At 40.8% G+C, this 15,808-nt stretch overlaps 1 protein-coding gene across 3 annotated transcripts; it reads left to right on the top strand.

The window, feature by feature from the left end:
• Positions 1-3,072: 3,072 nt before the first annotated feature.
• AK3 (adenylate kinase 3) lies at positions 3,073-14,322 on the top strand. Of its 3 annotated transcripts, XM_027634510.1 has the most exons (7): positions 3,073-3,291; positions 3,748-4,040; positions 7,169-7,276; positions 8,206-8,325; positions 10,814-10,986; positions 12,543-12,661; positions 13,973-14,322. In XM_027634510.1, the coding sequence occupies exons 2-7, from the start codon at positions 3,893-3,895 to the stop codon at positions 14,094-14,096; spliced, it is 792 nt and encodes a 263-aa protein (XP_027490311.1). In that variant the 5' UTR covers positions 3,073-3,291; positions 3,748-3,892; the 3' UTR covers positions 14,097-14,322. The 3 variants fall into 3 exon arrangements, with proteins under 3 accessions (XP_027490311.1, XP_027490309.1, XP_027490310.1); XM_027634509.1 differs by lacking the exons at positions 3,073-3,291; positions 3,748-4,040 and adding an exon at positions 5,477-5,656; XM_027634508.1 differs by lacking the exons at positions 3,073-3,291; positions 7,169-7,276 and having other exon boundaries at positions 3,815-4,040.
• Positions 14,323-15,808: the final 1,486 nt, after the last annotated feature.

Here is a 15,808-nt window from a genome sequence, read left to right as displayed (position 1 = left end):
AGTCAAACATTTGCTACTGTAAGGCAAACAGTTAGGCAAACAGTTAAAGCTAAGAACATTTCACCCTACATGTTTAACCTATATTTAATTAAAAAAGAAAAATGTTCTTAATGGTACACATTGTTCATGGAAGAATTTGCAGCTATGTTGTTTATATATGTTAGCCTTCATTGGATAAGTACTTCATGCCTTTTTTTTTTTTATACGTAATTAATGGGGTATCTTGTTTTACAAATATATCATCCAGGTTGGAATCCAGATCTTTAGTCCAATCAGTGGCCCAAAGTGTGGTCAGACTGGGTTGCTCCAGGCTTTATCCAGCTGAGTCTTAAAAACTTCAGATGACTGAGACTACTAATACTTTGACTCCACTGCCTGACTTAATGAGCCCTGCCACACACCTTAGTGAGGAGGCTGGCTCTGCCTTCCCAAGTAACCTGCTCGTGGGTGTTAGAAGGCTGGCATTAGGTACCCTGAACCCTTCTTGTTTCCAGTCTCAGCAAGCATGGTTCTATCTGCCTGTGGCAGGGCTTCTTCTACAGCCCCTGCTCATCTTGGTCACTTCTTGCTAAACCTGGCCCAGCTGATCAATACCTGTCTTGTACTGAAGGGCCCAAAACTAGCAACAGTACAGAGGTGTGACCTAAGGAGTGCCTAATCCAGGGAGCTAACTGTTTCCCCTGATGTGGTGGCTACCCTCCTGTTAGTATGGCCCGGGATGTTAGTGGCCATGTGCTGGATGGTGCTTAGCTGGCTGTGCACCAGTATCTCCCAGACTTCTTCAGCAGGGCTGCTACTCTGCTGGTCAATCCCCAGTCTGTGCTGTTGGAAGCAATCTGTGTGTCCTGGGTGCAGGATTTTGCACCTGCCTTTGTTGAATCATCACAGTTCTGCTTGGTCCCTTTCTCCACGTGTCCCTGCTGAACTCCACCTCCTGCCCCTGGGCCTGCCCACTATAGTTGCATGGTTTGGAATTACTTGCAAAGTTGATGAGGGTGCACTCTCCTCCCAGGGCTATTTACAGAAACTAGACAGGACAAGGTCCCAGGGCAGACCCTGGCAATCCACACTCATTAACAGCTTCTTGGTACGGTACAAAATACTAACCACTACACTTTGACCTCGATTCCAGCCAGTTTTTCACCCATCAGTGTACTATAACTTCTTCCTCATGTAAGTAACCATTTCATTTTGGTATAAAATAGAACACTTGGGAAGTAGTTACCCAACAGTACTAAAGGAATTGTGTATCAAACTCAAAAGAAAGAATTTAGACTTCCAAGGAGCAGAACACCTTTGACAATTGTTGCTGTTGTGACAGCAACACCTTTGACAATTAAACTTTAAAAATCCTATTTAAAGAATTTCTTATGTTTGAAAGAAAATACTGAGAAATCTGAAAGATTCTCTGTTGAAAAGAACATCTGGATTTGTTTGAAAGAAGATTTTGATTTCTGTTCAGTCACCACAAGGGCTACTTCAATAAGGTCACTGAACAAGAGTTAGGATTTTAACTTACAACTGTAGGATACATATGTGAAAAAGATTAATCCAGAATACAATGCAAGTTGTATTAATTAAATGTTGGCTAATGAATAATTAATTCTGAATTAAGATAACAAAATGTCATGTGCCAAGCACCAAAATTAGGGCTGGGGAAAAAAAATCATCTGTGTATCTTTAAATACAGAATAGTTGTGTAAAACATTGTATACAAACCAGTGAACCATTGACCTATTTATCCCAGTATTTCCTTTTCTACTTCTAAGTATGTCACAACTATTGCACAAAACTACTAGGACAAGATTTGAACTCTGGCAAAGATAGCCAAGAAATGGGGAACAGGAATTTCTTTTAGTAATAATTTTTGTAACGTAAGTACCCACTATTGTTCTGCGAAGATCTTACGTTAGTAAGAACCTCTCTCTGTGTGTGTGTGTGTGTGTGTGTGTGTGTGTGTATGAGAAGTGCCTTTCTATTCATTTCCACCCCTTCTTTGTGAATCTGTTATGACGTTCAGAGAGGTTGTTAAATAGTCTTTAAGAGTGGGATTATTTTAACGTTCCTCTCTAGAGTTTTTCTGAGCTGCTCAACAGTGCCTGTAGAGAGGCTGAATCTCGGGTTCCCGTCTTAAACAGGCAGATAAATTATTGCTGGTTTTTATATATGATGGCATTGGAGATAAGAGTTAACAATCTCTCTGACAAGTCTAGTTATTTGCTGGAGATTTATTTCATATAATACCTCCATTTTCCCACATACTTGCTTTAGGGACACTTGATTGTTGTCTACACATTTAGTGGACTTCCACCATTCAGAAGTCTATGAAGTGTGGAGCTTCAAACGAACAGCATGACTTCTAACGTTTGAATAGCTTTGTGTTGCCAAATTTTGTTTAAGACTGTGGTGCTTTGGTGGACTAAAATGTTGCCCTGGAAACATTGCTAAAGCCCTGAATGTTTCACTGTTGCTGCCCTACTCCATTCTGGAATAGAGGTATTACTAGGTTCAATTATGGAGGTTCACATTGCTCAATATAATAAGATTTATGCTCATAGTAAGATTTCTGTGCTAAGCCAGTGCCTTCCTACTTTATTGTTAAGGCAATATATTTTGTTGACTGGGCAGTTTTGGGGCTATGTTCCCACTTCCATATTGTCCTTAAGTATCAAACATACTTTTGAATGTATTCTTGTTGCTTTACTTGTTTCAGTGTAAGACCACTGAAATGAAACAAGGTTTTAAAACAGAAAGCTGAATTTCACTAATGTTTTGGCGTTAGGTCTCCTTTCTGTGGGATCACTTTTTCACTGCAGCTCTTCTGATTCACAGTGGTCGAGATCCATCAACATCTCCAGAACCTTTAGCAAGAAGGCTCACTTCTCCGGCTGTGGACATGACAATGAACACTCAGGAGACAGAACAATCTTCTGTTTTGGCGAAAACATTGTGTTCTGCCGTAGCTGAGAATCACTGAATCACATCTGTGGGAAAGGAGCTCTATGTGTCCTTTGGAAGACCACTGGTCAAAAGACGGACAACCTGCAACTGTTCACAATCATGTATGTTAAACAAAGCTCAGGGGCAGCTCGTTAAAAATGCAGCTTCCCGCTGCCAGGCATTTGGAGCTTTTTCGTTAGAGACCAGCAAAAGCAGAGCTGCTGGCGTGGGGGTGGGTGGGCCGAGAGCTGAGCACAGCAGTCAGCCGCAGCCTCAGGGCACTTGGGCAGGGCAGGGTCGGGTCATTAACGGGACGTGTCAGCAGCCCAGCAGTCATCAGGTGACAGCCAGGTAAGGAGTCATGTCCCAGGTCCAGGAAATCCTTGTGATAGTTCGGGGAAATCGGGGTGTCACTGTCCCTGGGGATATTTAAAGGCGTTATTTGTCAATTACTGGGACGTGGTTTCATGTGGACTTGGCAGAGTTGGATTGCTGTTGGACTCGGTGACCTTCGAGGTGTTTTCCAACGTAAATGATTTCGTAATTCTGTGACTGAGAGTGGAAACAGGCAGGGGCAGTGACATCGGGCTCCAGGAGCAGCTAAAATGGGTCTCCTGGGCAAAGGGGCGTGGGGATGTTGGTCAGGTCCAGTTCGGACAGTGGTGCCTTAATGCGATCTGATGCGACTTTCTAAAATGCAATTTGCTTTAGTTATCTTTTATTATTATTATTATTATTATTTATTTATCCCTCCCTCCCGCCGTGCATTTACGTAAAGGATCTTTCCTTCCTGCCCCTGATTGACAGCCAGAGAAGCCGCCGCTGTTTTTCCCTGGGAGGATCGGCCTCGGCTCCCCGCCGGTCCGAGGCGGCGCTCCTGGGGAAGGCACCGCTCCTGCCGCGCCCCTGCCCGTCCCAGCGGCGGCCGGAGCGGCAGGAGAGCAGGAGCAGCATGGTGGTGTCGCCGCTGCTGCGCGCCGTCATCATGGGGCCGCCGGGCTCCGGGAAAGGCACCGTCTCCGCTCGGATTATCAAACACTTCGGCGTGAAGCACCTCTCCAGCGGTGACCTGCTGAGGGACAACATGCAAAAGAAGACAGGTGGGAATGGGGACGCGGCGGGGGTGGGGGGGGTGCGATCCCTCTTCCCCCCCCCGCTCCGCGGGAACCGTCCCCGCGCAGCCCGGCGGCGGCCCCGCCTGACACAGCCCCGCGCACGCGGTCCTTCCCCAGCCTCCTTCCCTCCCTTCTCCCTCCGGGAAGGTGGTTTGCTGTTCCCCAGTCCCAGCTCTGTGCTCCCCCCTCACCCAGGCAGGGGCTGGGTGCCTTCACACAGCGCCTTTGGAGGCCGGGGGCCACCGAAGTAGGCCTCGTATCTTCAGCCGCGGGTCCTCTACGAGCTGTCATTTGGCATCCTCTTTGTGAAGGTGTACGGGGTTATCTGGGGTTATTTCACTTTCCTTGCTTTGTTACGCCTCACTGATTCCTGGTCTTGGTGCTTTTTGTAAGCACACAGTAGCTTTTGTAGGTGTTCTTACAGCTCTGTTAAGTCTCTGATAGTTTTTCTAGCTGGAAGCATCTTAAAAGGGAAACATGCAGTTTTTAACAGGCAGGGCAAGAGAAGGAGTTCTGGGCAATTAGACTTTTTCAGATCTCCATTTGATGGCTAGAAGTAGAGGCACCTAGAATTATTAACAGCTATTCCAAAGTTAGAAAGCGTTGTCCCAGACAGCCAGGCATAATGGTAGCGGTGCTTTCCAAAACCAAACGGGAAAAATTTTCAAACTGCTTATCTTATGCTTTTATTATTATTATTATTATTGTCTTACAAGTTCATATCATGCTTAGGTTGCAGCATGGTCTGTGTTTGCATATAGTACTGTTTGTATGAGGTAATTATGTGAGTTATTCTTGCTCTGTAGTCCTAGCTTGACCTCTGGCCTCTGTTGAAATGCCACAGCTCCTATCTGTGGTGGATTTTTGCAATGATGAAATGTCCCCTCCTGACTTCCATGCCTGCTTTTCTTCATGGTGGGGTGAGAAACCTTGTAAGAACCATTTCAGGTTGCACATGATGAAGTAACAGTATTGTTATTTCCAGCACTTTAAAGCTGTAGAGTATGACGTTCACCTGTGAGTATGACAGTAGTATTACCCTTGGGTAACTGGCAGTCTCTTTATTTTTGGAAACTCATAAGCATGTTTGAAGTTGAAAAATTATCTGCATTGCGAAATCAGTTCTGGTGTGATTTCCACATCTCTTTACACAAATTCTGCTTGCCCAGTAAGAACAATGACTTTGGCACAGTGACCAGCTTTACTACATTTGATATCCACAAGTTAAGCATTTGCTATAAACACCACCTGTGCAGGCATATCTGATCATATTAATGCTATTTCTCTCTGTTTGGTTGCACAATCAAAAATTTTTATTTACCAAGGGTCACAAAACTGTTCTGTTATGACATTTCAGTGTAAGACTAGTGGGGCCATTTTGGAAAATGAAGGAAATGTGTTATTTTTACCAAGTGCTTTGGAGTTTACTAAATATTTTAAGTTTTGTGCTCTTTCAATATGTCTTGGAAGCAAGATCATAAAGCACCAGAATCAAGCTGAAGGATGTGTAAGAAGAGAAAATTGCAAGAGGAAATACTGCATTGCTTGATTCAAGGAGGGAGCCATGAAGTGGTGGAAAGAAGTCAATAGGCAAATTCTAGGTGGGTTGGACAGATGACAGAATGTGAAGCAGAGCAGAGGTGTGAAATGAAAATGTAAGAGACATGTTAAAACCCTGAATGTGAGGAGACCTGCCAGTTGAGGGTGTAAGTGGTGATGGTTTTCTCTGACTTGGCTGACATAGAACTTAACAGAATTTGTTACAGAGTTTTTCATTCACTGATTAACCCAGATAAAGTTCTATTGTGATTTCATTGAATGTTAGTCTCTAGTTGCAGAAATGGTCTCCAAAGGGTTGAGATGAAGTATGAGGTAGCAGGAATAAGTAGTACACTGAAGATAGGAGAATGACAGATAGGCAACTCAGAGAGCTTTGACAAGTTCAGTCAAGGCGAAGCATTCGAGTTTTAATCATAATAAAAGCATTTCTCTGTTCTTTGGGAAATGTCTAAGATGGGCAGTTAAAACACTTGAAAAATTAGGTATAATTAACAATAGTTATATAGTGCAAATTTTGGCACTTGCTGTCTTGTGAAAATGGACATTGTTGAAAAGTCCTGTTGAAGATGTGGCTGTAGCAGTTTGCAGTTATTACCACATTCTGCTGCTTTGGAGAGTGGAGAGTCTGTGACCACCTCTCTAGTGCTAAGGAAACTATTGTCTGATTATGGCTAGAGCTCGTTTGCTGTAATGTGGTTTGAAAATGCCAGCCTTTTGTAAAAACATGAAACGTGGATACCTGTTATCACCTAGAAAGAAAAGAAACCTGTGTTGCCTTTAATTCCAAAAATTGCCATGCCTGTAGTGGTTTCAGGCCCAAAAAACCAGAACTAAATAAAACCAACAAACCCTCACAAAATCTCCCTCCCAACAGCAGGGAAACAACAACAACAACAAAAAGCCATGATCTAGTGTACAAACCTTTTGTCCTAATATGTAACTCTGAGGGTAGTTTTGCCTATTTTTTTCCTTCTGTAATAGTAACTTTCTAAATTACCTGAGTTCTGTAGAGAGAGGTAAGAGGCAGTATGTTTCCAACTCTGTTGGTCTAATAACAGGACCTTGCAGCTTGCTGTGTTCGAACCTCTCTGGGCCCAAAAACACATCATCTCTCCAAAGTATGTTAAAACTGTTCTCTGTGAACCTTGCCTTGCACATATTTTTAGATCATTGTGGCTAGAGCAATGCTGTAACCTAAATCAGTAGTAGATCTAAGCATCAAGTACGCATTAAACTATCTGGAGAAGATTTATTCCACCTCCCAGTCTACTTTTTCAGGGGACGTGGTTTAAAGCACACTAGAATAGTAAGAGGTATGACTTGCCGACCTTGAAGAAGGAAGGAAGGGAAAAGACCCAGGCAGACTCAGTGGCTATTTCATGGTCTTCAGGCTTTTCAAGCCTGACTACAGGTGTGAATACCCAATAAGGGGAAATTGTCTCTTCATTGTTTGTTTTTTTGTGTGTGTGGTTTTTTTGTTTGGTTGGTTTGGTTTTGTTTTGGGTTTTTTTTTGTAATTAGCAAAGCTGCTGTTTGCATCTACTACTTTTCAGTTGCCTTACCTGAAGAAGAGCCTCTGTACTACTGCACATTCCATGCATTGAGTGACAGGACTGGCATTTTTCACTGCTTTCTGCTGAAAGTGGTTATATCTTGTGTTGGTATGTTAGTTCATCTCATTTTCTCTTCTGCTTAGTTTTCTGTAACTAGATCTGAATTGGCTGCAAGTAAAGGCTTCTGCAGATCCACAATAAAACCTGTCTAGCTGCTGCTCTGGGTGACTTAACATAATTGGGTAATTGTTTTGTAAATGAAAGGTATGGAGACTTTGTGCCTGTGACACAACTGAATTTCTTCCTGTCTGTACCCATTATTTGGGTGAACTACAGCATGCTACTGTCTGTCAGGTAGGAGCATGGTGTGATACCCAGAACCATGATGCGTGGATGTAATTTTAGTGAGCCAGTGGGCTAAATGACTGGTATTAAAGGTTAGTCAGTTCCGTGGGAAAATACTAGTGTCTGTGTGCTCCCATAAATAGTTTACAGCATCTATAAACATCCTCTTGTAACTCTAGTAATCATAAAAATACGTATCTGGCAAGCGTGTCCCACTGCATACTACTCTCTTAAATGCCAAAGATGTTTCTCTTCGTAGTGAGGTCTAAGTTAGTTATTAACTGAGAAAATAACTTTTTTTACAGGAAATCTGAGGGCTGATATATTAATAAACTTGTATCCTTTATATTTCTTACTTTGAAGACTCTTTTGCCTAATGGCCTCTCCCAGTTTTAGTCTTATGAACTTAATATTTCAAATACTTACTAGTAAACTTATTCAGAGGGTGCAGGGATAGAGGTGTATTCTGCACTGTTGCCATCTGTCAAAATGATCAAATGAATTTTATAAACATTTGCACAGTCAGATCCTACCTGATCATCTGGTTTTTTAATTTAAGCAAGCCTACTGTCTGTGTTGTTTACAATTTTTCTCTGCCATCCTGATCAAAACAAATTTTTTGCAGGCTTGTGGGAGGTCTTTACTTGCTGGAGGTCAGAGATAGTGTAATGAAACTTCTCTTACTTTCGCAGAAGTTGGAATCCTTGCCAAGTCCTACATTGATCAAGGGCGGCTTATTCCAGATGACATCATGACACAACTAATGCTGACTGAGCTAAAAGGTCTAGATCAGTACCACTGGCTGTTGGATGGTAAGTCAGCATATTGGATATCACTGTATATGGAGAGAAAATCTGGTCTGGAAAGCTCAGAGTATTTTGGTCGCTTGTTGCCACTTGTGAAACCTTCAGCAGCTAGTCTGCCAGTTTTTTTTTTGGCTGAAAGATGCTTTAGGTGCATCCTGCCTTCAGAATATTACAGGGATATTTAACTCAAGTTGAAAAGGGTAGTTCAATATTCCAGTAAAATTTCAAAATTGGCAGTTCTGTTAGTTTTTATGATATTGATTCATTGAGAAGTTTCTTTTTTTAAAGACTTTTCTTGTTAAAGTCCTTGGGGAATGGAAAACTTTTGAAGGATGGAGCTGAGTAATTATTTAAATAGGAAGGTAGGCATGTGATGCAGTAACAAGGTAAGTATGGAAAAGTACTGCAGTGGTGTGGTGTGTAATAAATCACTAACAAAACCACTGCTTAAGTGCTCTAAAAGGTCTCTTGCTGTTGGGTTCTGTTCTCTAGGCTTCATTCCACAGTGAACAGCACAATGAAACCTAATCAATAAAGCAAAGAGCTGCAGATACTAGGGTTATTTTCTTTAGTTCCAGGGCTTGTGTATGCAGAGTTCCAGCCTTGTGGATCTGGATTTGTAGCAGCATAGCTGCACACACTGGCAGCTCTTACCAGAAAGATTGTGTGGAAACCATAAGAGAATAAGTCAGTTTCTGTCGCGTGTTGACATGCTGCTGCCTTTAAACTTTTGGAGCAAAAATTTTGTCTGCATCAGTATTTGGAATGAGACTCAGTGAATTACACCCGGGGTAGATCTGGCATAGTAGGCTTTGTAGTAACAACACTGTTCTGTTGAAAAATGTTAATCTGAAATCCTTAGTTTGATAACTGTAATGCAGAACAAAGAGCTGAGGTCAGTTGTCTCAAACTAGAGTTGCTGAACTGCTTGTATTCTCACTTAGCCAAATAGCCATTTACTGCCTTATGATAGGTTGGTGGCTTCTAGAATCATAGACGTAGCAGTCTAAGTCGTATGTGTCTGTGGTTATAATCTGTTTAGATTTATATGTGGTATAATTTAGGGCACTTTTCTCTGTGTTCCTGGAATCTTCATAATTCAATCTTGTAGATTTTTTCTCTGTATCAAGAAAACACTGTGTGCAGCAAACACGGGTTTATTTTCAATGAAGTGCTTTTGTAAAGGCATTTTAATTTGTTGAGGGAGTTTCTCATTACTCAGTCCCACAGCAAACTCCTTTTCCAGCTGCATAACTGAGATGTGTGGTGGCCAACTAGCTTGGCAACAGTAAGAACAGTAGTCCTGAAGCTCTCCTTCTGCTCTTAACATTTAGAAGCATTTCCATGAGATAATATGAGTGTGTGAAAAACAGGAGGAGGGCAGCTGATGACTGTGATGCAAACCAGCTGCATGAGACTTAATGCACAAGCAAGAGCTTTGTCTGAGTTAATTAGCTCTTTCCTTTTATCATGTTTTAGACCAGACACAGTAGCCTTTAGACTTTTTTTTTCCTGTTGTAAGGCTAGTTCTTTGCTTGTTCCTTACTCAGGCAGTGGACTGATCAATAAATGTTATTCAAGAAGAGTTTCTGAAGTTTGTGCTTCTTGGTACTTGCCTTTATGGAGAAGTTTGCTTGTGTAGTATGATGAAAATTACATGAGACTATGCTAGAGCTTTGTCAGTAGGGGCATTGTTCCAGTGAATCTATGATGCAATAGCACGGTCTGCAGTAGCTTTGACCACCAAAATTCTTGTGGTCTATTTTTCATTTTCAATTCTTTGTGGAGACCTTGATTTTCTTATTCCTTGTTTCCTACTGCACCCCTTCTTCTCTAATAGTTGAAAAGCACAGAATAGGGAGCTATAGAGGTCATGGGGCAAAATGCAGTATCTTTTAAGTGCAAAGACAGGTTCCTGTTCAGCCCGAGTGTTCTCACAGTCATCATACCCCAGGACAGTTTGATACCTAGAACTTCTAGAACCCCTTCTAAGGCTACACTTTATATAAAATTAATCCTGGGCTGCCTCTGGTAAATATATTTGGCTTACTGCAACTGAATAAAACAGGTTTGTACTGGTCACCGCCTTAAGCCAGACTTGCACAACTGTGGAAATAAGAGATGCCACAAATGTTTCTAAGTTATTCCAGACATCTTGAATGAAGCTTTTCACTGGAGCTTTTATTGTTCCAAGTGCATACACAGTGCTTTTATGCAACGTAGTGGTATGTGGTACATATGAGTATGGGGTCTTTTTGCATTTATTTGTTACACTTTTGGGAAGATGATTAACTGAAATGAGGAAATGAAAGCTGGGAGGCATTTAAGTTAAAATGCCACGACACACTGAAAAATACGTGGGAAATCTGATGTCTCTCTAACCTTTAGAGTATGATAATGCTTTTTTTTTCCCTATTTGACAATTATTTTCTCTAATGACTGAATCCAGGTAATTCTGCTTTTGGAATTTTATGGAGTTGTTTCCTTTAAAAAGGTTTCCCCAGAACAGTTGCTCAGGCAGAAGCCCTGGATAAAGAATGTCATGTAGACACTGTGATTGACCTAGATGTGCCATTTGAGACCATAAAGTGTCGGCTCACAGCGCGTTGGATCCACCCTGCCAGTGGCAGAGTCTACAATCTTGAATTCAGCCCTCCCAAAGTGCAGGTAAGCAATATATGTTGGTGTGGCACTAAATAAATGCTGCATTTGGTAGTTGCAGTAAAATGTTGTTTGCATATGTTGTTTCAAAACACAGTGGCTCAGAAGAAAAGGGCTCATTTCATCTCTTATGAGCACAGAATCTTTCTGGTAACACCCTGCCTTTGAGGGAATGTTAGTGACCTGGTAGAAACTCAAGCTGGAACACTGTCTGCCTCACAGACTAGCATAGGATCTGGGCATATTCTTAGCCTGTTTGCAGCCTGTAAAAGCCAAAATGTAGTTTCCTTTGTGGTCCTCCAGAGGAGTCATTGTTTGTATCTGGGAAGCACACAGAATCATCAGTTAGAGGAACACACTTAATGCTTTCCCCGTGGTTATATTTAAATAGGATGGGTATTTTCAAGGGAAGAGCTGCTGTACTGCAAAATTGGATGTAGAAACTTGCAAGTCAGGGAAGCTTCTCAATACATCCAAGAGGTGAAATATCCTAAAGCAGAATTTGAAGATAAGATTTTTGGTTTTTGAAGAATTAGGATTCTCCTTTAGTGCAACTCAGCTTAAGCTGTATTTCATCAGCAATTCTAAATAACTTAGCTGTTGTGGCATCACATTTCACCTGGAAGCTGTTGTAATAACTTATATCAGAAGCACAGCAGGCTCAGTAGTTTTTTGGATTTCAGTGTTGCAGGGAAAGAGGCCAGCTTGAAATAGCAGGTAAGCACTGGAACTGAGCAACTGAAAACATTGCCTTTGTTTTGCTTTAAATGAGGTGTTTAAAATCATGGTTATTTTTAATTGCAGAAGAGCACAGGCAAGCTGCAACAGAGAATTATCAGACCTACCAAAGAGCAGGCTTCAGCTGCCAGAGCTGTGCTACTAGGAGCACTGCTTTACCTTTTGCTAGTTAGAAGGCACATCACAACATAGTAGATTACAATATATAAATTGAAACCATGGAATAGAGCTGAACGAGTGAAATACAGTTGTATCTAACACACCTGCAAAACATTTACTTACTTCATAGGAACAAGAGATTATAGTTCAGACATTAGGTCTCTACCTCCGTAGGGAAAGCTTCAACTGGCTTTTACGCCATTTTTATACAGCTGTTGCCAAATGATAACTCTTCCATTTTGCAACCTAAAATCAAGGGCCCATTAAAACCTTTACCCATTTTAGTATTGTCAAACAAAGGTCCAGTTGGTCTCTTATTTGCTGTTATGCAGGAATGTATTACCAACAATATTGTTTTCCCTTGTAATGAAGGTTTTGTCTATGTGTTCCCCATATTCTACAAGTGTTTCAGAGGACAAATTAGTCAAGTTACTGTGATAATATTCATTGGCAATACTGAGAAAATATTTCTAACCAACGGACTGTTTTACTGGAAAGTCAACAACTTGTATTGCAGATAAGATATGAGCAGCTGCCTTTCTCTTTATAAGCAGAAATCTACACCCTAACTGGCAGCTGATCATAATTTAAATAGAAAATTACACAAAACATACTTAAACAGAAATAAGAAATATACTCCAGTGTTTGCTTTTAACCCTGATTAGGGCATTGATGATATTACTGGTGAGCCACTTGTTCAGCGTGATGATGACAAGCCAGAGACGGTTAGTAGGAGGCTGCAGGCTTATGATGCACAAACAAAACCTGTTTTAGAATATTATCGGTAAGTAGTAAAATCTATTCTTCCACATTCTAAAGCTCATTTCACACTAGCATAGCAATGAACAGATCTTTCCAGTTACAAAATATCTTATTCTGCAACAGTGTGTGAACTGTTGCGGTGTGATTAGGCATGCAGCTTTCTTGGCCTCAAAATGGAATCAACACAGTAGAATGAGTGTGTTTTCCACTGTTGTATGGGACCTTTTCAGGAACCTGCATACTAAAATAGGCTGTCACCACAGCCATATTCAGCTTTATAAAGAGCACTATGCATTATTCAATACATCATAGTACTGTTCTGAGCAACACAGCTCTGGTGAGTAAGGTAAGAGAGACAGTTCCTTTTTTTTGGAAGATCTTAACAGTATTTTGTCTTCTGAATGTATAAGTAGAAAACCTCCTAACAAGTGCAAGGGGTCAAGAAGCAACACACAAATAGAGAAACTGTGTAATGAGCATTTAAAAGTGTCTGTTCCAAGAACAGGACTGTGACGGGCCCAGTAGCAAGACTGTTTGGGAATAAGAAGCTATTTAAGAATCATGTCATTTGCATTGTGGAGTGATAACAAAATTACTTGTTCTTTTAAGAGCTAAAATGATACACAGTTTCTACTGATGTAAAGCAGCAGGTATCAGAGTGCTAATTTACAGATAATGGCAGGTCACCATGTAGACTTTTACTCTTAACTTGCCTAGACAAAGAAATCATGGTCTGACAACATCATGTAGGAGTTATCCTCCCTCTATCTCCATATCCACCATCCTTCATTATGTGCTACCAGGATTAAAGGCTCCATCTTTGGTATGGTTAAGTTTTAAAGAAGTTTTTCTAGGTTGACAGTGGTATTCCTGATTTTGTTAGATTTCTGAAGTGAAAATACCTGAAAGACTGCAGTAAGACATAGGCCTAAGCTATTGTTATTATTGATAATAACATACTATATAGATAAAATGGTTATCTTGCTTGTTCTGATGCACATCCCTGAGGTGCAACTTTACAATACCTGTGTTAGTAACAGTTGTTTGGATGACTGCTGTTCAGCATGTGCTATATGACTATATTGATTCTTATCTTTATCTTGCTTGTTAAGTGCCCTGCAGACAGCAGTCAGTTTTGTGAACTGATGTGGCAAATAGGTTGCTGTTTGAGGAACAGAGTAATGAATGTCCAGCCTGCATTTCCAATGTTATGGCTGTTCTTGGTGTTAAATCAAATGCTCGCTCCTGCCAGGGCAATCTTGGAGTGAGGTGGAGGTCTTGGGACAATTAAACAATTTGATTTCTGTAACAGTTTCTTCTTTTTCTTCCCTAGGGAAAAAGGGTTATTGAAATCCTTTTCTGGAACAGAAACCAATAAGATCTGGCCGCATATCTATGCTTTCCTTCAAACCAAGTTGCCAGATGTGAGCCAGAAAAATGCTGCCACTCCCAGGTGAAAATAGGTCAGACTTCTGCTCACTGTCATAGCTCACTCTTGATTACATGAGACTCAGCCATCAAGGATTTTTCCACGTAGCTACCAGACTGATCAATAATTAATTGCTGTCTTTAACTTATATTATGATAGAATTGTGATGCCTGTGGTTCTCACTTTAGTGCTATAATTTTTTATATTAAATATACCTAATTTTTAAAATATAATAACTAACTTTAACAAAAGCAGCTACTCTTGTGTCTCTTATTTGGAAAATATGTTTGCAAACACTGACTGGTGTAGGAAACACATTTCAGAATACAGCTTAATTAAAAAGGACATGGGTTGATTTACTCATTAAATGAAGCAACAATGAGGATATAAAAGCACATTTCTTGAATGCATCATAAGTTGGGGCTAGCCAGAAGCTGTGGAGAACCATGACCACTATTCTGCAAAAAGCCATTTCAGACCAGAACTGGCATCACAGATGGGTTGATCCCATGAAAGAGTCATCTTCTTGTAAGTTTGCTTGCACAGATGTTAGTTGGTTTTGCTTGTCTTAAATTACACTTAACACTTGCTTGGATGAATTTGTCTTATTACTAAGTTTATACTTCTGCCCTCAGAGCAACTACCTTGCAGGCATAGGAAATAGAGTTTCAATGATGTGTAACACATTTGGTAAAGCCTCTCTCTAAGACCTTATCAGTAAAAAGACATCAGATACTGAACAGATTAAGTGTAATCTGGTAAAGCTACAGTTAGATGAGATTCTTGTCTCTGACCTGCTCTTGTGTTATTTATTCACTAGATAACTGGAATTACAAACCTTCACAATTCACACTTTTTGACAGCCCAGGAAATGCAGACACTGCTGTTTTTCAGTGAACTCTCCTAGCCCTTTTTTTATGCTCACCAGATCAAGAGTTTAAAGAAGAGTCAGCAAAACCTGAGAAACAAACAACTATGTCTAGGCAATGTCTGAAGGTAGCTCTGTTCTAGTAATGCAGGTCCCAATCTCCTTTTGCAGTGCCTGTAGGCAGCTGCAGAGCTGTGATGTTGATGTACCTTGGACTGCATTTGCACATCAAGTTTTAGCACTATCAATTTTGAGACATGTTTGAATCTAAAAAAAAATGGTCATTGCAGAATTTGTAAAGCTTTACCATTACTATAAATGAGCAATACAGTAAGCAGCTATCACTACAATCAGTTTTCCTTACATTTTAAAGAAAGCTTGCCAAAAAAGGGGCCCACTTGTACTGTGCTCTTCAGAAATGCCTATATGGAGGCTGCAGACTGAGTTTAGAGATAAACTTCCCTAAAGTCATGGTAAGAAAACAGTAGGTACCATATTACAGTGCGAAATCCTGATTTGCTGCTTACCCTGATTTTTGCATTTTAATTTCAGTAAAAAGCAGTGATGATTGGGGATTTTTGCCAGCCTACGTAAGTTTCAGTGAGTCAGAAGGGAGAAGGAATGTCCTTATTATCTGACGCTTATTCCCACACCATCCAATTTATCCCCTTAGAAACTTAAAAAATAACTCTCAGTGTACCACAGGTTGCTAGATCAATGGCTTTACTCCTAATGGTAGCAACTGCAAGTCACTGTGCTACACTGCCCTTACTATCCTCACATAACATTCAGTTAAAAAACAACCTGAAGTTCTAGTTTTCCCTTAGTTTCCCTTAATAATTAACTAATTAATAAGGAGGAAGCAGTGTCAG

The sequence above is a fragment of the Corapipo altera genome, unplaced genomic scaffold, assembly GCF_003945725.1.
Source record: "Corapipo altera isolate COAL_440 unplaced genomic scaffold, ASM394572v1 61411, whole genome shotgun sequence".
NCBI lineage: Eukaryota > Metazoa > Chordata > Aves > Passeriformes > Pipridae > Corapipo > Corapipo altera.
Note: the sequence above shows the minus strand (reverse complement) of the source record. Positions and strands in the feature narration are given on the sequence as shown.

What these genes read in the sequence shown, in the direction of transcription:
- AK3 (XM_027634510.1), top strand. Translation starts at nt 3,893, where the DNA reads ATGGTGGTGTCGCCGCTGCTGCGCGCCGTCATCATGGGGCCGCCGGGC. An exon ending in AGTGGTTATATCTTGTGTTG is followed by an intron (nt 7,277 to 8,205) that starts GTATGTTAGTTC and finishes TTACTTTCGCAG; the next exon opens with AAGTTGGAATCCTTGCCAAG. An exon ending in TCAGCCCTCCCAAAGTGCAG is followed by an intron (nt 10,987 to 12,542) that starts GTAAGCAATATA and finishes AACCCTGATTAG; the next exon opens with GGCATTGATGATATTACTGG.